The following is a 22,826-nucleotide window of genomic DNA, read 5'->3' as shown; positions in this document are numbered from 1 at the left end:
CAGAATGTTCCTAGATACAGCTGCATACATTCTGAAGTGGCAGTATAACATGCCGTTTGTCAGTCTACGTTTAACTGGTGCCCTAAGATTTCATGGCCTAAATACATAGGAAAATAGTAGTCAGGACAGTAATTTGAACAGAAATACAAGCACAGCATGCTCTTCATATTACACACACACTGATGTTTCATCTACTTAACCCACAGGCCATTCTGAAGCTAATAACATGCTACCTCAAGGGGCTAAGGTTTCATTACATTTTTAAGGACTAACAGGTGTGCCCCTATGGCTTGCCAAAATACTTCATGATGAACTGCAAAACTAATCTGTAAACTTGCTGCTCACCCCCTGGCTCGCCCTGCACCTGGCTAGTGAAATGACAATGGCGGAGTTTATGCCTGGTAATCCTTGTTTCCACTGCCACAGAACTCAAAGCACCAAGGCAGGTGGTTAACTGACACACCACCAGGGAAAAAAAAAAAAAAAAAAAAGTCTTACAACTTTGAAAGTGTTTAGGTTACCTAAAAGTGCAAAAGAAAGCTCCTACTCCTTATCCCCCTACAGCAGTTCAGTAAACACTGCCAGGAGCACCAGAGTAGCTGTGCTCAGACGCGGATTCAGAACAGACAAGCTTTCAAATGTCTTTGACTTTCCCAGCCTTGGGCCTTGCACGCCAGTCGACTCCTGAAGTGCCTGGCAGGAGCCTTGGGAGCCCCCCGCCACCTGCCTCCCTCAGTTCCCCGACCAGTAGGGCCTTCGCTCCTGACAGTGAGCACCTGGCCAGGCCAAAGCCTCATTGCTTTTCCAAACGCATATTAGGACATGAAAGGGGCGACACCCGCCACTTCACCATTTGATCCCCCGTTCGATCACCATATGGGGCCTGTAGGGATGCAGCACTTTCTATACATAGATTTTTGGTAACGGCGCGGCCATTAAACGCGAGAACTTTTCGGGTTTGCGTCCAGGAGAGCTGCTGCTGGGCGCAAGGGCGCCCGAGGAAAGCCGGAGGCGGGAGGCAAGGCCCCGCGGCCGGCAAGCGCCGGAGGAGGCCTGACTCTCCTTCCCGGCCCGGAGCTGCCTCTGCGCCGGCGCAGTGGGCCGCGCTACAGGCCAGGCCAGGCCAGGCCGGAGCGGGAGGAGGAGAAAGAGAGTGAGAGTGCTGGGTATGGCGGCGCCCGCAGCTTTGCAAAGGAGCGTGGTGTTCCCCGCGGGCAGGCACACCGCCTCCCTCATCTTCCTGCACGGCTCAGGTGGCTGCTTCTCCCCCCTACACTCCCTTCTTTCCCCTGCTACCCTGCGGCGGGGCCGGGGCTTGGGGCTCGGGGTTCGGCGGGGCCGGGGGAGGCCGCCCTCTGACCGCGGGGCCGGGGTGGCTGCCGCCGCCTCCTCCTGCGCGGCGGGGCCCTGCCGGCAACCTGGCCTCTCGGTGGCGGCCCGGCGCTTTGTGAGGGGATCAGCGGGACGCGGCCAGCGCGGCAGCCGGCAGGCTCGGCGCGGCTGGAAAGCGAGGAGGAGGCGAGTGAGGTGTCCCCGTCCCTGCGGCTCTGCCCTCCCCCGGGGACAGCGCGGCGACGGCCGGCCAGTAGGAGCCTCAGTGAGCAAAAAAAAAAAAACGGTGTGCGGGGACTGGGTCCGGCGTTTGGGCCGCCCCGGGGCTGAGGTGGGTAGGCGGTGTGCGGCTTAGGGACGGTGCCGGTACGCACCAGCCCGGCCTTCTTTGCCATGAGAACTCCTTTTCCAGAAGATATTCCCTTAATCCCTCCGCTCTCAGGGTAGCCACGTGCGATTTACAGAATTAAAATGGCTCTTGGCCTTTTTAGGCTCAGGGTGAAAGTATTGTTGGCGCCTGTTAAAAGCCAGTGTTGATAGACTGACTTCTCTCCATCCAGAAGGATCCTGGCCACATCCAAACTGGCTTCATGGCCACCATCTGCAGGAGGCAGCCACTTGTATCAGTGACCAGACCGAGGGCAGGAGGGGAGTGTGTGCTTTGTCAGGGTTTTTTCTTAAAGGTTATTTCTAAAATGCTAAATAACAACAACAAAGTCCACATGACTTTACAAAAAACCCACACAACAAACAAACCCTGAAAAAAAACAGTCATCGTTGGTCTTTATTACATCAAGGCCCTGGGAATCAATTCTATTGAGCTGCCCACGTGCATGTGGCAACATGCTCAACTCTTTCAGTGTCTTTCTCTTAGTTTTGCTTTTAGCTGATGCTTCTGTTTAACAGAGATGTATGTGCTTATTAAATTAGTTTCATTTTTATAATCTAGTTTAATTTTGCTTTTCTCAAGTTCTGTGAGTTAAAGAATGAAAGAGTTCACTAGATGTGTTCAGCCCTCTTGGTAATGCTAATGCTTTTAATGCTTGAGGAAATAATTTTCTGTCATGTTGGAGGAGTAAGGGAAGATTATGGTTAGAGGTTGATTCCACATGTGGTTAAAGTACTCTACAATTTTTCATGTTTGATATGATTTCATTCATAATGTTTGCAATGGGGAAGTACAAGAGCGCTGTTACTTGGTTTTGTTTAGCAGTTCTGCAGAGTAGAATTTAAAACAGAAATAGCCGCAGTGCCGTTGCTGTGGCTGGCCTGTGAACCTGAATTGTAAACCTTCTGTACAGTGGTTGTGGTGGAAAGTGGCAGTCAAATGGCATGAATCCTTTTTGTTCATAATGGTTGCTCCAGATAAATTATAACAAGTGGAGAATGTTTTAGAAAGAAAATGTTTTAGAAAAATATTAGAGAATTCCCGTGCATCAAATTTAGGTAGAGGATCCATTTAGTAGGTCATCAGGGAAGGCAAATGGAAGTAACAAATGTATAATAGTTGTTTAGACTTAGATTTACAACTTTGTATCTTGTAACATGCAAAGAATCATAGAATCCTTTAGGCTGGAAAAGGACCGTAAAGATCATTGAGTCCAACCGTTGACCTAGCACTGCCAAATCTACCACTGAACTGTGTCCCTAAGCACCATATCTACATGTCTTTTAAATACCTCCAGGGATGGTGACTCAACCACTTCCCTGGGCAGCCTGTTTCAATGCTTGACAACCCTTTCGGTGAAGAATTTTTTCCTAATATCCAGTCTACATCTAACATGTTTTTAAGTTTAAACTTTGCACTGAAAAAAAAATTGGAAATTCAAGCTGTATTTGAAAGGAAAATAATTCGACTCAAAGCAGAATTTTCTGTGCACTCTTTTTAGTAGTGTTCAGAAGAGCATATAATGCTAAAATCTAAGAACAGCCTGAAAGACAAGCCTTTCAGAAGGTTGTTGAGTTTTGTTTGGTGTCACAGTCTCCCCTCTTTTCCCCTCCCCTTCAAATTCTATTCTTACCAAATCAAAATACAAATGCTCTACAGCAGTTGCAGAGCATTTGGACCATGGGGACTCTTGACACACAGAAGGTCGTAGTTAAATTTTCTCTTACTGAATGAGTTTTCTATGAACTTTTCATAGACAAACTAGCTTCGTTAACTGTAAATGTTTCTGCTGATCTTGGCAAAGCTAAAGAAATGTGAATAAATAATAAAATATGTGTCCAGCACCATTAATGACTTTGTAAAGATCTAAGTAAGTCCCAATTCTGTAAGCATTCAGATAGTTGCTTAGGTTGACCTACTTGAGGGTTGGTCCTGTGTATTTGCAAAGCCCAGACTTTTGCTTTCTAACTGAAAGAGGAGGAGTGTATAGGAAAAAAAAAATTATTTAAGCCTCCTTAAGATATGTTGTTCATAAATTAGGTGACAGCAACCATGAGGAAACCCTTGCATGTCAAGAGTGTCTGCTGAGAATCGGAGGTGTGTTTGAACTTCAGACCATACTGCTCACATAAGGAAAGTGTTTGTGGGAATGTGTTCTGAAGCATCCACTTAAAGATGTAACTTTGATTCTAATGTAGCACAGAATAAGATTTTTGTCAGTTTTGTGACCCTGTTGCTTATTTGTCACTTGGAGTATTTAGGCCAAACAGAGAACTTCGTGATTATGCCATTTGTGCTCAACAGAAATCCTTCTTGCCTTCTGTTTTAATTCTGAAGGTACATTAATTTGTGTGTAAATCAAGATCACTGAATTTTGTTTGAGTGCTAAAGCAAGATCACATCTTTTCCTTTGGGGAATTATAATCATTGTAACAATGAATCAGTATATTCATGGGACCTTATTCAGATGAACCCATGTAACGTGGCAGTAAGCCTGGCTTCGGCCAGTGGTATTTTTTCTTGTGGTTTAGCCATTTTATTGAAAAGAATAAGGTGAGTTCTAAAGTTAAACTGACCAACTTGAGATAAAATAATAGAGAATACTGTTAACTCAGATTAGCAGTTTGACTTGATAATATGTGGGAGCCTCAACTTCAAACAAGACTGAAGTCCTATGGCATGAATGACAACCAGTTAGCTGAATCCCCACCAATTTTTTAGGGTCGACATTACTCCATGTTGTATTACTGCCTACTGTAAACCATATTCCTTGATGGGCCAGTTTGCTCAAGCTTGAAGCATTGTTTAACTCATATTGTGTGTGCATGCTGTGCAGAGGGATAGCAGTGAAGTTATAGTTGAAGGTACCAGTGATGCAAAGACAAGCTCTAGAAACTGTCTGGTGTATATACATACATTTCTTAGAAAGGAACACGTGTTGTTGTCTGCATAAAAGAATTCATCCTGTGTATCCGTTCATAGCACTTCAATCTGCCAGGGTTTTGGCTATAGGCTGAGTTGATAAGACTTGGAAAAAACACATTGAGAGTCAGATCTCAACTAGCTTTCAAACGGAACTCTGGAATTAAGGTTTTTGAGGAGTCTGCCAGATATTTAAACCCAAACTCGTGTCTTGAGCTCTGTTACAAAACATTGGGAGTATTTGACTGATACTTTCCCTAAAGTCTACGTGTAATATTAGCATAATTAAATGTGAAGATCCTTTTTACGTTCTTGACTAGGTTTTGAGGTGGGTTAACATAAAATTCTGTAAGAAAAATAACTTTCTTTTTTAAGGGGAGCAGCAGGTATTTTATCTCACGTTTTAAAATATTAATCAGTATTTTTTGATTATCACTGTTACCAGCAAATAATGTAAACTGCAAGTAAGAGGTTAGGCCTTGTGCCTGATTAGGAGGTACTTAAGCCATTGGATGTAATAAAGTATTAAACTTATGCTGTGAGACTTCTTAAGTAGTCTGTTTCTAAGAAGTTTTGAGTCTGTTTTCATTGAAAAGGGGATTGAGGTTATTCTAGAAAGTTATTTGAGGATTAACTTTGTGATTTAGAAATTAGGTCAATCTGGTTTAAATATGTTTTATATTGTATAGTTTCTTTTCTAAATGCACTGAATAATTCTTGTTGTACTCTTTTGTGTGATACAGGTGATACTGGCCAAGGAGCAAGAGCATGGATAAAACAAATTTTGAATCAAGACATGGCTTTTCAACATATAAAAGTAATTTACCCAACAGCTCCTACCAGGTATTGTTTTATATATGATAACTGTAGTATTAAATTAGTCTATTCCAGTACTGTAAAATACATTTATGAATGTTGGTACGAACTGTCATAAGACTTCCTCCTTCTTTCTCATGTATATGTTTTTTGGCAAAACTGGAGTTCCATAGTGCATTGCTGCCCAAGGACTGTGATTTTTAAGTGTTTAAGACTCTAAAGGATTAAGACTTCATGGAAGTCACAGTCTCTAATTCAAATTCAGGTATTGTCCTCATAGTATCTTTCCATCTCCTTGATATAAAGAGAAGAAGATACTCCAGTGTGTGTTGTAATGGCATTATAGAGCCATGTTCTGGATCACAGTCTTACCTAATATTAATTCCCATAAATTAACCACTAAATTATTCTGTTGTATTTAGTGTCAGGTTTCAGTTCTGACGGTGGTCAGTGTTTTTGGCAAGTAGGACATGAAAGATCTTCAGCTGTTGGAGAAAGGACTGGGAATTTAGAATTACACATTTCCTCTACTTCGAATCCTGACCCAACTGTTTCAAAGATAATTGAGTTCAGCATTTGCTGTAGGCACAAATCTCATTATTAAATGACACCCTGTGTTCAGTGTTAGACCGGAAATACAGAAAAATATATTTACCCCTAGTGAAAGTTAATGAGGTCAAACCTAAAGGCTAAAAATTGGGCACCTACCTCCATATTTAGCTGTCTAAAGACATGATGTATATTTCAGAGATGTTTAATTTTTCATAATATAAATTCATTTTTAAGGTGTCTGTGACTAAGTCAGGAAAATGTTTCCTTGAAAGGTAATGGGGCTTAAGTTTCTGAGTTTGTGTGTAAGCATGGATGAATGCTGAAAAGAAAAGGAAACTGTGACATTCTACATGGACTGTCGAGGTACAAGTTTGAAAGTCAGAAAAAATTTTCTTGGAGGGTATAAACAAGTATAATAGCAGATTTTGTCTGGCATTCACTAATACATGAAAAAAAACTTTCCCATGTATTTTTTTATGATCTACTTAGGCAGGAAAAGCAATTGAGAGATTGCAGTGTGAATGTACTCACTGTGTAACAGAAAATCACGCCTGTGAGTGGAAGTCTTTGAAGCAGTGTGTTTTGGGTTAGCAGGTAGTGAATATGATTTTCTGTAAATAACATGCTCATTACTTCATTGAGGACAGGCTAAAGTGATGGCTAGAGTTATCAGTGGCACATCACACGTACTGACAGGCTCCATTTCTTCCCTATCAGCACAGCAGTTACTGGAGAAATGCAGGAGTTTTTGCTTCCCTATGAAATAGTCTTTCTTCGCATGTTATATGCAGCCAGAGCAGCTCAGGCCACATCTGTTATGCCAGTGCTTCATTTTTCTATCCTGCTGCACTTCTGGGGTCCAGTTGTTTTCTCGTTTGTTTTGGTTCCTTTGTATAACTACAGATGTAAACTATGTATAAATGATTAACCAGCAAGATCTCCTGACTCAAATGAGTGGTGTTTGTGGGGTGTTGTTATCTTCAGACTTTGGATTTCAGTATTTTAGTAAACAGATGGGAAGACAGATAGTGTTGTAATTAAAAGATGTGAATAAACAGTTAATTCCACTTCTTTGCTTTTTTTTTTTTTTAAGTCGAGGTTACTCTTCTTTCCTAGAGCAGACAGAGGTCATGCATGAGTTGATTCAGAAGTGGTTTTTAACAAAACTGTGAAAAGTTGTATATTCAAAGAATAAAAAGTACCCACACTGTTTGTCTTTGACTGGCAATATGAAGTACGCTTGGGAATATTACTGTACAGCCCTCTGTTGCTGATAAGCACCATTAGCTGACATATTGAAATAAAGCAGGTGCCCTTAAGTACAATAATATTTGCCACTGTTTGCAGCAATGCTGAAGTGAAGTTTGTGAAGATATGCATTATTGGTTGAAACCGAAATAACAGGAGCCTTTACAGACCCATTTCATTCAAGTCCAAAACACAGTATGCTTTTTGAAGCATTTGTAATGGTTGCTCTCCTTTCTTCAATAGAAAGGAAAAACAAGGCCTAGAACATCCAACCTTGAATGGCAGACATTAAAATAATTATATGTGCATTAGGAACTTAAATATATGGTCTGGTTTTGTGTGCGTATGTATATATGTTTTGATAAGAATTCATAAATGCTTCTGGCACCAATGAGGGAATTCAGCATCCTTGATAATAAGACCTGTAGCTAGATGGTTACAGGTGTGTAGATATGCTGAAGAAGGTTCTGATCCAGTCTTTTGGTCATGTAGAGACAGAGCGATATGGAGGGAGAAAGCTGCACTGGTGTGAGTGGGAGTTTCTGTGGGTGGCACAACCTGCCACTGCATTGTCCATTATAGGAGCAGAGTGCAAAGCTTTGCCAGCAGGTTTTTACACTGATGATGCAAAGAAAAGCTTGAAGTCAAGCAAGACCATACTAGGATTGCTTGGCTAATACACTCTTCTGGCGAAATACTGTTAATGTGGATGTAGTTCATACTCTATAAACTCCTGTCTTTTCCAGCATAACTTACCACATACACATTGAACGCTCTCCATCAAAGCAGTTATGCCAGTAAAAGCAGGTTTGATGATATTACTGCAACGTTAGAGGCTTTGGCAGAGTAAACTGCAGGTTGGGAGTATCTCTTCATGTGTTTGATGGATATAAATGATAGCTCTGACTATAGATCTATAGATTTGGCCTTATACATTCTTCATGTCTATTAAATAGAGTTCTGAAAAGCAATGGAATTCATGCTTTTCAACAAAACATTGAATTTTATTTTTTTTACTTTGTGGAGGGTGGATGGGGTTTTGTTTACGTTTTGTTTAAATTTTGTCCCAGGCGCTGAAACATACATACTTTTCATTTACTAAAACATCAGAGGTTCAGACATGTTTTGATTCAGGAGTGCGTATGTTTGAAAATTATTTTGGAAAACCAGCCCAGCATATAATCTAGGAGAATTCTAAAATATGTTCTCTGGCTTCATTAGCATTGATTTCGGCAAACACTAGAGAGGATACTTCCATTTTATGGGTAAAAGCAATAGAACATTATTGAACTACATTTTATAAAACTGTTTTTTTGTTTTGTTTTTTTTTTTTACTCTTCTCTATAGGTCTATTAAAAAAGTTACACTTTTTAAAAAAGATTTACTTTTCTTTAATCATTTTTATTATGTGCAGGGTATGATCATTAGATGTCCCCTGGACAGGTAAAGTCTTTGCAGTGTTTTGTCACACTCATCCCCCATCACTTTGGAAAGTCCTGAGTCTCGTATTTGTTTGTTTCCTGAGCAAAAATAACAGAATGTAGACAGTGCAATTTATATCAAAAAAAGAAAAAGTTGCAAAATTTCTAAGTAAAAAGCTTGTGGTAAAAAGCATGCTTAAATAAAAAAGGGAAAAATATGTGGATTTGAAGTCTCAGTGTGATGTAGTAAGGGAAGTGGCACCTGAATTTGCAATATGTTTGGAAATTAAATACAGGTATCTAGTACATGCAAATTTTGCCTTACAAATGAAAATGTTTAGACATAGCTTAGAGAGGTTTTGTTTTTTCTCTGGTAACATAGGCAACTGAGATACTTGAATAGAGAACTTGTTTTAGTAGGTTGTTCTTTTAACTTTATCTAGCTTTCTTTCAACATCAGTGCATCCGTACATAGATTAAACTTGTTAAACACAACAGAATTCCATTTCTTCTCCCTCATAATGCTAATGTGTATCTTTCAATTAAAAATGAGAAGCTGAAATCATAGTCCCAGCAGCTGATGCAATCCCTAAAGCCACATCTACAGTAATAGTTTTAAAGGAAAGAGTTTCCTTTTTCCTTTTTTATTTGGGTCAGGACGTATACAGCTTTAAATACTGTTTCAGCTGCTACAACTGTGACTTAAACATTGGATGTCTATTGAGTTTCTAAATCAGAACTGAATACCACCCAATTTAACCTTCTTTTTTTTTTTTTTTTAAATAGAAAGCGATAGTTTAAATTGGCATTGCAGGAGCTAACGTGGTAAAGTTAAAACGATTTAGGCTCCACTTGTTTTAATAAGTATACCTTACCTTCTATAATTCCCTTAAAAAATCTAGGTCAAAGATTCTTTGCGTTGTCTAGCATTCCATTCTGACAGTCTTTCTCTTTTGCAAGTCAGAAAGTAAACTTCTGAAATTAATAGTTCTTCGGCTATTTTATGGATCTTTTTGACATTCACTCAATGTACCTTTCTGTGGCCAGTAAGTCTCTAAGCAGAATTCGTTGTCTGTTTTTTTTGTTTGTTTTTTTTTTTTCTCAATTTATTCTAATTTCCCTTGTCTCTAAGTACGTGGCTTGTAAGGACTGCTCAGCTTTATATGGCCTGGTACCCCAGCCTTTCCTTTAAGTTCACATCTTTGCTCAGCTCATGGGTGGAAATGAGTTTCAGCTCATCGTAGTCCCCATTTGGCTGTGTCACAAAACCACCAGACAGTTTGGCACCGCTCAGCTACATTGGCAGTCTGTACTTGCGAGAGGCCTAGGACTGGAAAAGCAGCAGGGGTACTGCAGGTCAGACTGGAGATGGATTGGCGGAGCTGTGTAGGGGAGCGTGCACCGTGCCTATCATACTGTTTTTGGCTCAAGCAAGTGTTATTAATCCTTCACTTTTGTAAGCCCTAACCTCATTCATAAATTTAACACAAAGTCTTTCTAGAGGTGGAAATTTGAGGGACAAATGGGAAGGGTTTTGGTTGATGTCATGGGGTGGTTCTTTCATCTCCTGTAAGTCGAAATTTAACATATTTTGCATAATGAAGATGGAAGCGTGCTTGGATAAACTTCTTATTTTCCTTTTATTTCTCCTCTTGCATTAAGTGAGGAAAACATATGAATATACATACATCTAATGCTTATGTCATGTACTAAATGCCATGTGGAATGCAATAAGTACTTGTCAGAGATACTTTAGTCACGCTTGGGGAAAACCAAGTAGAATATAATGGCAATAATCTTGGATTTCTAATCCCTTTAACTACCTCATGCTCTTAGACATCCTTCCTCTTGTTTTTCTTCTCTCAACCATTTTCCAATACAGAAGAGCTGGAGACAGTGGTTTTTATATGGCCCCTCCAGCAAGCAGTTTTGGGTTCTAAGTTATGCGTTGTTCTGTGCTCTTGTTTTACAGCCTTTTCAGGGATTTCTGTGCTTAGCTAGTGTCATTCATCCATACTCAGTGTTGTTTGCCACCAGCTTGTGAAAGATACCACTTTGAATCCCAGAGTGTCTTTTAAACCCCGTAATGGAGAACTGATGCAGATTGAACCCTGATTTGCCTCTTGTCACTTTCTTTCAGTGAATTCGTAAAGCAGCCACTGTTAGCTGGTTGCCGAAGAACTGGCAGTGTGTAGAAAAGGTCATTTATGGTCTTTTGTCAATCATAACGTTATTGACATTTCTCTGATTAGTACAAATCCACACAATTTATACCCCTACCCCCCAAAAAACCCCACAACCCAACAACCAAATAGAAACAAAGAAACAGGAACAAACTTGGAATTTGTCCTGCTGAGTTTTATGTCAGCTTCTATTGCAGCTTCCTTTGTCTTGAATAAATAAGATACTGTCCCAAGTAACAAAAGCTGTCAACATTGTATTTCTTCAGGTGACGATTCTGTACTGGCTCAGGTAGCTCTCATTTCAGGCAATATATATCCAGAACAACTCTATCAAAAGCATTTGCATGTGTTTAAGTGAACAGGCACAGCCTTTTCTGAGGAGCAGGTGAAACTACTCCTCATGGAGATGACTTTTGCCTTCATTTCTAAAACTTTTTAAAGTATACTTCCAAGTTTAAGCAGTTTGAATTTCTGACACATCTTATGCTCTGTTACCATACTGCAAAGCTTCGTTATTAAGATATGTTGAACCTCAGTATAACATAAGATCTACCTTGGACTAGAGCGTTGAATTAACACTTCTGATTTGAATAGGTGGATTCTCTGCCTTCCCCCTCTTTTCTTTTAAAATTCACTTTCTGCTTCTAGCAGATAGTGGGAATTAAAAAGCAGAATTATGGACCAGATTTTCTACTGCGGTGTACTAGTATCAGCAGTGAGATTATGCTAGGAGAGAATTTGGGAGTGGGAAATAAATTTGCTTTCATTGGAAAAACCTGCTATCAGCTTTAGGAGAGTCAAGACTTGCTTATAGAATAGTTTGAGTTGGAAGGGATCTTTAAAGGTCATCTGATCCAACCCCCCTGCAATGAGCAGGGACATCTTGAACTAGATCAGGTTGCTCAGAGCCCCGTCCAACCTGACCTTGAATGTTTTCAGGGATGGGGCATCTACCACCTCGTCAGGCAACCTACTTCAGAGTTTCATAACCCTCCTGATAAAAAATTTCTTCCTTGTATCTAGTTGAAATCTACCCTCCTTTAGTTTAAAGCCATTACCCCTTGTCCTGTCATAGCAGGCCCTGCTAAAAAGTTTATCCCCATCTTTCTTATAAGCCCCCTTTAAGTACTGAAAGGCCTCAATAAAGTCTCCCCGGAGCCTTCTCTTCTCCAGGGTGAACAACCCAACTCTCTCAGCCTGTCTTTGTAGGAGAGGTGCTCCAGCCCTCTGATCATTTTTGTGGTCCTCCTCTGGACCTGCTTCCACAGGTCCATGTCTGAGGGCTCCAGAGCTGGACGCAGTACTCCAGGTGGGATCTCACCAGAGCAAAGTACAACTTAAGCAGTCTGGCAGTGTGCTCTGTAGATTTTCTTGAAGGGCTCCACAGTCTTCCAAAAGTCTTCTTACAATGTCTCGTGCAACTCTGTGCCTCCTAACTGAGAGGAGATGGGTTTGAGCTGAAAGCAAAAGTAAGGATTTAAAAATTTTTGATCTTTTTCTTTCTTTCTTTGATTCTTGAAGCCTAACTTCACTATAAATTCCCAGTTCTGTCTGACATCTCAGGAAGTGCTGTCTGGAACTTCAAGAAAGCTGTAAGCCAGCACCAGTGGTCTGGGTTTTATGTGACTGCATTAGCAGGGTGATCATAGCACTGAGTGTGAAGGTAGCACTACAATTGTGCATCAGGAGAAAGAGTTGGGGGAAGAATATTTACTATTTATCAACATGCTGTCTGCTACTCTTATGTTTCTTATTTACAGCAGCTAGAAGTGCTTGCTTGTCTTTTAACTTAAAATGTTGGACAGGGACAGTGATTTATTGGATAAAGAACAAAAACAGCTGTAGTTTTATGTGAATTGCTATGCTATAATAGCATCATTTTGGAGATAGGATTTGACATGTTTTTAGAGCTGAATTTAAACCTTGTGTAGCATCATTCAGTTGTTCTCCATTTCTGTTAATTTAAGATAATTTCAAACTATTTAGCAGACTTCTAAATGTGATTAAGAAGGTCTTGAGTATATAATCTTCAGGAAGGCAGAAAACGATGATGTTATCGCTTCCTGCTTTGATTATGTTTTCGTGGTTAGTATATAACTCACATTAGCAGAAGCTAACCTATTTTCAATTTTTGAAAACTTGAATGATCTGTATTACTTTGAAATTTTACAGTGAAATCAACAGTGAAAATTACTTCTATCTGAACACATGTTTAAAAGATTGAAAGGATGCTAAATACTTTCAGAGATATTACAGGATCTATTTTCCTCTTAAGACATTGAAATGTTAGGTATGTAGGATCTTCTTGAAACTGCAGTCTCATCCACACCCTTAAAAAATAAGACCTATAAAGTAAGCAGAAAGCATGGTCTAGAGTGATTTGAGGGTGTTGGGAAGCATTTTAAAGATTCTTTTCCTCAGGGTGCCAGCAGTTTCTTAAATCCTGTTTAATATTATCCATGTCTCCTTTACGTCCTCTTTTCTCTTTTACTTTTAAGTGTTAAGAGTTAGTTCAATTCATAGGAAATTGTTTCAAATGTCTCTTAAATATGAGTACAAGTTTTGAAGTTGTATATCCCAGTAGAGAGGGTTCTTGATTCTTGTTTTGTTATACGGGTTTGAATCTTTTGTGTGCTTCAGAGCAAGCAAAACAAAAACACATACCCCTGTTAAAACTAAACAACAACAACAAAAAACACCCCCACAGAACTTGGGGGCTATATATTCATTCCGAGTTTCAACAGCACACATTTTAGAGACATGGAGCTTTATTTTTAGTATCATTTTAAAAAGAGAATAATGGAAGTGAGGCACAGAGGAAAAAATCATTGGGGCTAATGTTTCAAGTTTTGATTAAACTTAAGAAAACAAAAAACACACAGACTTAAAGGTCTGACACTGTCCTTAACAGACCATGCTGATGTTAGCGGATGGAGTTTTAACTCCACTCTGTATTTCTTTGCTTTTGTGTATTTTAGTTCAGCCTCTCGTGTCACTGTAACATAGGGATTCTTTTTATTTTTTCTTTTGTGGTTTAATTGTATGAAAAAATTTTGTGCTGTATTCTTGGAGCTGTACAGATGGTTCCATGCCAAACATATTTGTTTACCGTGGTAATGTCTGAGTTGTAGTGTGCCAGCTAATAAAGGGATTTATTTAAGGAACAAGGTGAATGACTTAAACAGATGTGCCAGTTGGGTGAACCATTAAAAGAATCTTACTTCTCAGCTTTATGTAAAGGTTATTTTTAATGCATTTTTGAGAAATCAAGAGTGGTTGCAAGGATGTTTTTGAGACAGCTGAAAGCATCTTGTCCAATTTCTTGGGGGTCTTTTCCTGTGGGGTTAAGAAACGTTAGTCTTTCATCTATCTCGCTGAAGAATTTGCAAAGACAGTGGGTAAAAGTCCTGACTTTCATTGCCTGATCAAGTATTATAATCTTATCATGGGTTTTGTCCTGTTTATAAATTGTATGATTCTGCCTTTCAGTTGTGGGGAAACACATTTTAATATTTCTGTAATGTAATACAAATATGTATCTTCATTCCATGGAAATCCTGAGACAACCTGCTGTAATAATAAAACCTTACACATCTTTTCTCACACAAATATAAGGTACTCTGGGTTTACCAGAAAATGAAGCACTCTGACTGCTAAACATTTTAACCAGGATTGATGTAAAAATGTTTAAGAGAGAAACTAAAACCATGAATTAAATGCTGTTTGCCCAAGTGCTTAGTCTGTTGTACATCACATCATCCAAGTGACTTCCAGAAACTCTACTGATTCTGCTGTTGTTGATATTTTTGGCTGGAATGTCTCCTCTTAGAAATTGATTTTTGTTAACTAGAGACCTTTTTTCTTAGGTGTTGATCAATTAATTGTGAAGAATCCTGGAGAACAGTGGTAATGCTAAGGAGAAATTAAAAAAGGAAAAGAAAAGCACTTTTTAAACTTAGCTTTAACTTGTTGGGTATACAAAATATTTCCACTTTAATTTAGGAGTTACCTTTTTTAATAAACAAGTAAGGCTTAACTTGAAAAAAAAAATTGTTAATTCTGGTGCTTAATTATATGGTTTGGTTTGAATTAAGCAAATGAGGGGCTACTTAAGGCACACACAGTACTAAACTTGACTACATAACTTGTGTGCCATTTTGAATAACATTTGATTTTAGGTACTCATTCTTGAAGCTGTGCTCAAAAAGATGAAACAGTGTAGTCTGTCTGTACCTATCGTTGCTGTTTACTGCCTCTTTCTTTCTATTTGGCTTACCAGCTTCTAAGTCATGGACTTTATTTCATGTTCATGGCACCGGGCAGAAGAAAATCTGTGTTCTCTCATTTTTGACTTGTGTGACTGAGTAATGCAAATAGTATACTGCCTCTTGTACACTCATACTAGTAGCAGTATTTCTGGTTAGAAATAGCCATTTACATATGTGAAGCCTCTCTGATATTAATAAAGGCAGAATTTGTTCCTTCATTAAGAATAATTGAAATAGTGGCTCTTTCATTTTAGCTTAGTTGTGTTTTTGTTTAATCCTAGTACTGAAAAAAACCACAGAGACAGCACAGAAGTCAATTGAGCGTTTTCAGTGGGTTCCCATTCAGACAAATTTATCAAAGGCCGTCTGTTTATCAGCAGTGATTGTAATCTGATCTGAGCTTAAGTAAAAATGAAAAATGTGCCCCCTGATTAAACATCGCAATTAAGGATTTTAGGGGGCTTGGTTTTGGGATGAAGCATTGATCTCGAAGTAGTGAGTTTGGTATTAAATTGTAGGGCCATTGCAAGGCAATTAGATCACCTTTCTTGGGATTTCAGGGCTCTATTCATCTTCTTTATTTAAAAACAAAGAAAAGGCTGCTTTGAATTGCAGTTTCCCTGATTATCTGAGGATTGATCAGCATGTTGAAGTACTTGAAATACTAATATGACAGCACAGTATTATGGGGGGTAAGTATCATCATGTCTCTGATTTGTGTCTGTGCACCAATCCAATAAGGAACATGGCGTTTCTTTGAGTTATTTTTATGAGATACCTGCCCCATTAAGGTGAGGATGGCTGTATGTAAGGAAAAGAAAATAAGACGGAGAAGAAATTTTTGTAAATGGATATAGGTTTATGATACCCATCTTCAGTCAATTTCAACAAGAATAAGACAACTGAATGCCATAAAGTTAGTTCCTGCAAAGCTGTCTTGTTTAGCAGTTTCTTCAGTTTGTCCTTTTCCAAGGTGGGTCTCAACCTTAATTTTGTTTAGGTTTAAGAACTTCTTGACAGGGTTAGGATTTAATATGTTTAACTGACCTGATCAACCTTGACAAACAAACTTGTATTTTATACAGCTTCCAAATGTTGTCTTCATCCTTGAAGGACAGTGTTTTGAATGCAAGAAAATGCAATGTGACTGGATGTGAATTGAGTTAGACCCAAAAGAGGTTCCTTCTCTCCTTTGCTGGAGAGAAACTGAATTGTTTTTATTTATCGGGTATGCGGAAGGCTTTAGGTCTTATGCTTGGTTAATCATTTTTTTTCTTTCCTTCAACCACTCCAGGCCATATACACCTATGAAGGGAGCGTTATCCACTGTGTGGTTTGACAGGTATAAGATCTCTAATGACTGTCCAGAACACATCGAAAGTATTGATTCTATGTGCCAGCGACTTACGGACTTGATCAATGATGAGATTAAAAATGACATTGCAAAAAATAGGATACTAATAGGTAAGAGAGGCTTATTTTTAATGTGTTTGTTTTAATTTTTTTTAATCCTTAAGAGATCCTCTACTTTGAATTTAGTCCATCCTGAGAGCTCACGAGCGTGCCTTGCAACTGCTGAACAACGCCTTCAGCAGCCAGTCCTCAAGAATATTGAATCACTGTTTAAACCTGTATCAGGTGGGAAATGTGGCTAACTGGAAGCAGTGTCCTCAAAAATGTATCTTAAAACTGTGTTTATTGTAAATAGTCATTTGTAATCATTATTTAGAATACAGAGTGGGCAATTATTTATTTTAAAAAGGACATAATTTCATGTTTTCCTTTTAGCTCCTTTTCAGGATGGAAAAGCATACTCTCCCAAAATGACTTGTAGCATATAAATATGTAGCATATAAAATGACATGTGGCATATAAATAATCATGAGGTTTTCCTTACTGCTCTAATCATTTAGGGTTAAGTTAATTCATGGGGAAAAATTCATGTTACACATCATGAAGGCTCAACACTTGATAACAAATGAAGTATTAGCTGTCATAATTCTTACGTGTCTGTCTTCCTGTCCCTCTTAATTTCCACAAATTTCCAGTGACTTTCACAGTACTTCTGTGAAACAGTGGGATTTTGATGCAGAGGAGTTGAGGGGATGGAGTAGCTTGTGTCAGAGGAGGAATGAGAATTCACAAGTCTTTGGCTCCCTGTCCCATCCCTAGACCACAGACTATTTCAGGTTGGGGGGAAAAAACTCTTAATGTGGGAACTTACAAATTTATGGCCAGCTGAGTCAAGCCAACAAAATCCTGCGTGGTGGAGCCACTACCATGCAGCCTACACGTTTTCTTGGTCCAGCCCATGTTGCTCTTTGAAGACCTCTGCTTACTTTCCCTTTCTGGCTTATTGCCCTGGCTGCAGAATGCATTGTTTTGGATGGCTGTCAGCGCAATCTCTTTGGTCTGTCTTTCCTGTGTTATACCTGCTGGCTTGGAAACAACTGAAGAAGCGCAGGTGCTTTTCTGTAGGCTGTGCTGGGAGGTGTGCTATGTACAGATCCAGCTTGCTACTAGGCTTTTCTCCTTTTTCGGTAGCCTTCAAAATTAGATCTACTGAGACTGCAGTTGATCTGCAGTTGATGAAAGTTGTTTTACAAATCATAAGCAGAGTAAGGAAGTTGGTATGCACCAATTGTTTCAGCCCATAGATTCTTTGGAAGTCCCCTTCTCTGTGTATTTGCATTCCTTATCTGTAAATCAGAAATAATTATGCTTATTTTCTCACTCTTGAAAGCTTTGATTTCAGGCTTCTATAGTAAGGCACTGTTTCCTTGCCTCTGTGACAGAGGCTATGTGCATACATGCTCACAGTTGAATCTAAGGTTCGTACAACAAGCAAAATAAGGCAGCCTTGAATTAGCTCCAACCAAAGTGCAAAAGGGGAACCATGTGGATGCATAAGAAATTCACTAGTGGAAAATTGTGTCACTTGTGGCTGCACAAGATTAAGTGTTCTTCCATGAGAACTTTGTGCCTTCTCTGCACTGGTTTTGATGATTAACCAGTGTGTGATGCAGTGGAGAATGAAGGTTAGAAGTCCTGTAAGGTTTTTGTGCGTAAGGGTTGGGTTTAGTATCTGTCTGAGTCAGCATAATGTGACATTCTTAATTGTTTTAGATGTGACTTTGTGCAAATAATTGCCCATCTTCTGACATTGTTTCTTACAGGAAATCAGGAATTTTGTAAAGGTACCTGGCAGCTTTATAACATTTTTGATCAAAAGACAATATGAAGCCAAGGTTTGGTTATGAAGATGTCGTCAGTATGTCTGCACCAAACTGTAATGCCCACTGGAAAGGGAGAAGTGTGTGGCCTGAAATTTTTCAGAGTTTGAGAAGGATTGGTGTGCAGAAGATGATGGAAGATACGGTCGCTTGCTTAGAATGTCTTAAGAACTAACTCCTGTGAGATGTTTTTAGGTTTCTCCTTGAAAAAGTCAAGAATATTCATCTGGTACGAGAAGAGAAGGCTTGAGGTAATGGGTAGGGAGGAGACATCAGATTTGTGAGTGCTAGTGTGATAGAGTTGGAGGAGGCAGCCTTCTTGAGGTGAAGGGAAAAATAAGACTATTATAGCAGAGGAAACCACGGTGAAATGTTGCTATGAATATTTCCCCAGTGCATTCAGTGATGTTGAGTTGTGTCGAAGATTCATAATGGGAATACTGGTACGTATCTTATTATGGAAAAGAGACAAAATAGTTGACAGAAGAGACTGGAGGACTTGGGAGTCTGTAAAGGGCAGTGGGGACCTTTTCAGGTAGGTCACAGAAGCCAAGAGAGCAGAGCAGTTGCATGAAGAGCGAGTTACAGGGAATGAGATGGTAAAGGGTTAAGGAGAACTGGGTTGTGGGACTGTCTATTTTGTCATGAGTGGGAGTTTTAATGAGTGGAAAGAAAATGAGGAGGGTAACAAGATTGAAGGTTATGGTTTTATATGGAATAGCGGACTAGAAATTACAGGCTGAGGATGAGTGTCAGATATTGTTAGATGAGGGTGAGAGAGGTGTTAGGCAAGCAGTAAGGTGGGTAGCTGCTGACAGCTCAGAGGTGTGGGATAAGAAGGCAAGATCTGAGGGAGCACTGTGCAAAGGAGGGCAAGTGGGAAGACGGGAAGCAGGAGCAGGCTCTCAAGCAGTGGAAAATGAGAAGCCCAACACCTGGTGTTCTCGGGGGTGATTCTCCTTCTGGAGCCATTCAGACTTTCCACAAGGCTCAATATTGTGGACACAGTAAGATCGTTTGTTCTGAAAGACATTATAGCCTGCGCTGTTTGTTTCGGTAGCACAGTTAAGCTCTGAAATCTGCAAGTGGCTGTTTGTAGGGCAGAACTCTAAAGCTGAGGATGGAGTCCAGGTTGTGCAATTCCACTCCTCTTTTTCTATATCAAGAAAAATATTGGTGCAGCCTTGTTTCTAACAGCTGCTCTATGAATCTACTTCTGAAGAATTAAATTACTTAATTTACTGGACCTAAATAAAGTCTTATCATTGAAACCTTGATATCAATTTAGTGTAACAACCAGCACACAGCACACCAACACACATGGCTTATCTACCCATTCCTATTTCCTGACAGTTTCTGAGTTGCTTTCCTAATAATACAGAAGTCTTTTGAAGGAAGTGGACTTCTGGTTTATTAAGGCTTAGTTCCCCTGACCTTGGAAGAGGAAGGAAAGGAGACTGACTGATAATTATATCATCCCCAGAATTTGATAATGGAAGTCACTTTTTAGTTAAACATTCTTGTTGAGTTACTCTTGCTGGTCTTCCTGGCTAAAGCACTTCTTGCAAGTAATCCTGTAAGTAGGTTTATATTGACTTTGGAGATAAAAGAGGATGATAAAATCAGTCAAATTCTGACACTTGAAGCTTTGATAGTGTCCCTTCCTAAAAACTGGATGTATTCCTTCTGTATAAATGCCTGAATTCATTGCTAAATTAGCTAAACAAGCAAATAACCACAGTTTGAAATGTGTGATGGTCATTTCCTTTTCTGTTTAAAGGTGAGTTGGTTTTTCAGGTGGTGGTGGTTTTGCTTTGTTTTGTTTTCTTGTATTTGGTTTTGTCGGTGTTTTTGCACTGCTTCCATAGTGATAGCGCACTACAAAATAACTCCACTTAGGTGGAAATTGTCAAAAATTTCAACAATCTTATTCAAGAATATGTTAGAAACTCTTGAAAGAAATGGCCACTTCACATTTGGAGCCTTCCGATAGTGCTCAGTTCAGTCAACTACACTTCAGTGAAAGGCAGTCCTTTTGTTCTCTTTTCTTTGTTCTTAATTTAGTGCTAGTTTCGTACTTTTACAGGTCACTTTTTGTACAGCACAGAAATGCTGATCCAAGCGTGTTGGTCTCTGCCACCTGTAGTCACTTGTGTAAGCAGCCAGTGAAAATAAACTTTCCATAACAGTCCTGTAGATTTGACTGTATGCCAAGAAACACATACATGATTCCTGACCCCTTGTATTGTAACAATAACACAAGACAAACAACCACTTTTTGTTTATTGCTACAATTTTTACATAGCTACTGAACCATGGTGGAAATAACATGAAAGCTCTGTGCTTCTTGTAAATATTAGCATTGCCATCTCTCTCAGTGTGTGTGAGAATGGGATGAGGAGGAACTATCTTGGTTTTGACATCTCAGAGAAAGACGATGATGTAAGTATGGGAAGATAAATCACAAATAAATAGTTAAAATGTTAGGCAAACTAATTCACCTATAATCTTGGTATTTTATGTCTTTGGCTTCTAAGTCTTTTGCTGTCACTCATACAATCTTATATCTCCTGTCTTTATTAGGAAATAATTGTCTGTCATTTAAAGGCGCTTACTACCTTGCTGTCACAGAGTAAATTAATGGTTTTATATTGCCATTTGTCACTGCAATTCAAATGAGATTTCTCTTCCTGTAGCACCCATTACATGGCTTTGGGGTTTATCTGAATTATGCCTGAGATGCTGGTCTCAAAACAATGGTGTTAGTTCATCTCCTCATAATACCAACAAACATTTTCTTCATTTTCATTATGTCAGTGTAAATTTGCATTGCATTTGTACTTTGGGGAAAATGTTTGCTCCTCTTGTTTGTTTGCACCCGAACTGGCCATTTATTTTTCTTTTGGATCTCTACTACTCTTTTTACTTCCTGATGCGCAAGCAAGAGACATTAACAAATGAGTTTCTGTTACCTTCATAAATCATTCAGTAGAAGGTTCAAATGTTAATAATTTTAACCAGAGAGTAGGATCCACCACTTGTCACTTTGTTTCCCGGATCTTGACGATGTCCACACTAATGTATCTAGAAACAAGGGTTTTTGAAAGGTGGCACATTCTCAGTTTCGATCTGCATGGTGAATGACAAGTTTAGCAAACGATAGTGAAGATTAGGAGTAAATAAGGCTCACAGCAATAAAATCAAAAATAATTTAATCATGATATTGTCATCATATATTATCATCAGATAATGGCTTTGGGAAGAAAAGAATTATGAAGTGAATCAAATTCTCATCTTTTCAGCCTTAGTAGAAACTCTGTTGAAAACATATGCTTACTCATCTTTAATATATGCCTGAATTCTGTGCAAAATTAAACAGGTGGATGGGCTGTTAGAATGCTTGAGAGTCATGCGTAGACATGCCACAGGGCGCACATTAACCTGTACTTTCTTCACAGTCGTGCCTATAAGATCATAGAAGAGTGAGGCTTAACAGCATTCGCTAATCCATCTTCATGTGTTGGTGCAGGTTCAGCTCTATTTAGGCAAATCCTTACCATTGCTTTTCTGACTTGTTCTAAAATATCTACATTAATGGAAGGTTCGCAGCTTTCCAAGGCAACCTGTTCCTGTGATTTACTATTCTTTGCTTTAAAGAGCCTTTTTTCTAGTTTCTTTTCTGTGATTCAGTTTAAAATCATTAGTACTGTAAGCATAAAAAATAGGCTATTCCTTCCTTTTTCCATGTTGTGCAGTTATGCTGACTGAAAATGAGAGGTAAGTGTTGCAGCAGCTGTGCTGTCATCCTCAGAAACAACCAAGAAAGCGCACTAGGTAAATAAAGCAAGCTCTAGATTTGATAGAGTAACATCTTATTCAAAGTTGATTTGAGAATTTTCATGGATTTTATTTTCCTTCTGGTACTAAAAATTCCTTGGGTACACATGTTGGGTTCTGCTCTACTACCCATATCAGTTGAAAATAAAACCATAACTCGGTCTGGTTTTTACAGTGAGTTGATACATTAGAAACTATTGTATACTTGTTTTTACAAGAAAGTGGTAAAACTTGTACCACTTAAATACACATTTCAAAATGTGTTTTGGCTGGTGAGAAAGTTGGATGGCAAATTGGCTCGTGTTCCTAACAAGAGGAAGTGGCTGAGCGAGTCCAGGGAAGTTGCCTTTGTTCTTGTAAAGACTCAGTTACTGAGTAACAAACAGAATAAAAAGGCTATCAAAGGTGGAAACCATTCATTGCAGTTTTGCTAGTGTGTAAGGTTAGTGCTTAGTGAAGTTTCATGAATAGATTAAAAGGAGAAAATCACTGCCGTGAGGAAATTTACTTGAGATAAAGTGCATGTTTGAGCGCTTACACAGGAGCAGTGTTCAGGGAGTTCTGTGGAGAAGGGAATTTGCAATTCCACTGGCATTTGTGCTCTTCACTGATCTTGATATATGAAC

General features: G+C 39.2%; 1 protein-coding gene across 2 annotated transcripts in view; it reads left to right on the top strand.

Annotated features, from left to right (window-relative positions):
- The first annotated feature begins 878 nt into the window (after positions 1–878).
- The window catches only part of LYPLAL1 (lysophospholipase like 1), a 28,005-nt gene continuing 6,057 nt past the window's right edge, over positions 879–22,826 (top strand). Inside the window, exons 1-3 of one of the 2 annotated variants that reach the window (XM_074579307.1) lie at positions 879–1,253; positions 5,386–5,485; positions 16,425–16,594. In XM_074579307.1, the coding sequence (XP_074435408.1) occupies positions 1,169–1,253; positions 5,386–5,485; positions 16,425–16,594 (355 nt within the window). In that variant the 5' untranslated portion in view covers positions 879–1,168. Of the gene's footprint in view, positions 1,254–1,449; positions 1,664–5,385; positions 5,486–16,424; positions 16,595–22,826 lie in introns of those variants that run through there. The other variant, XM_074579308.1, reaches the window with a different exon arrangement.

Source organism: Larus michahellis, chromosome 3 (genome assembly GCF_964199755.1).
Source record: "Larus michahellis chromosome 3, bLarMic1.1, whole genome shotgun sequence".
In the NCBI taxonomy this organism is placed as follows: Eukaryota; Metazoa; Chordata; class Aves; order Charadriiformes; family Laridae; genus Larus; species Larus michahellis.
Note: the sequence above shows the minus strand (reverse complement) of the source record. Positions and strands in the feature narration are given on the sequence as shown.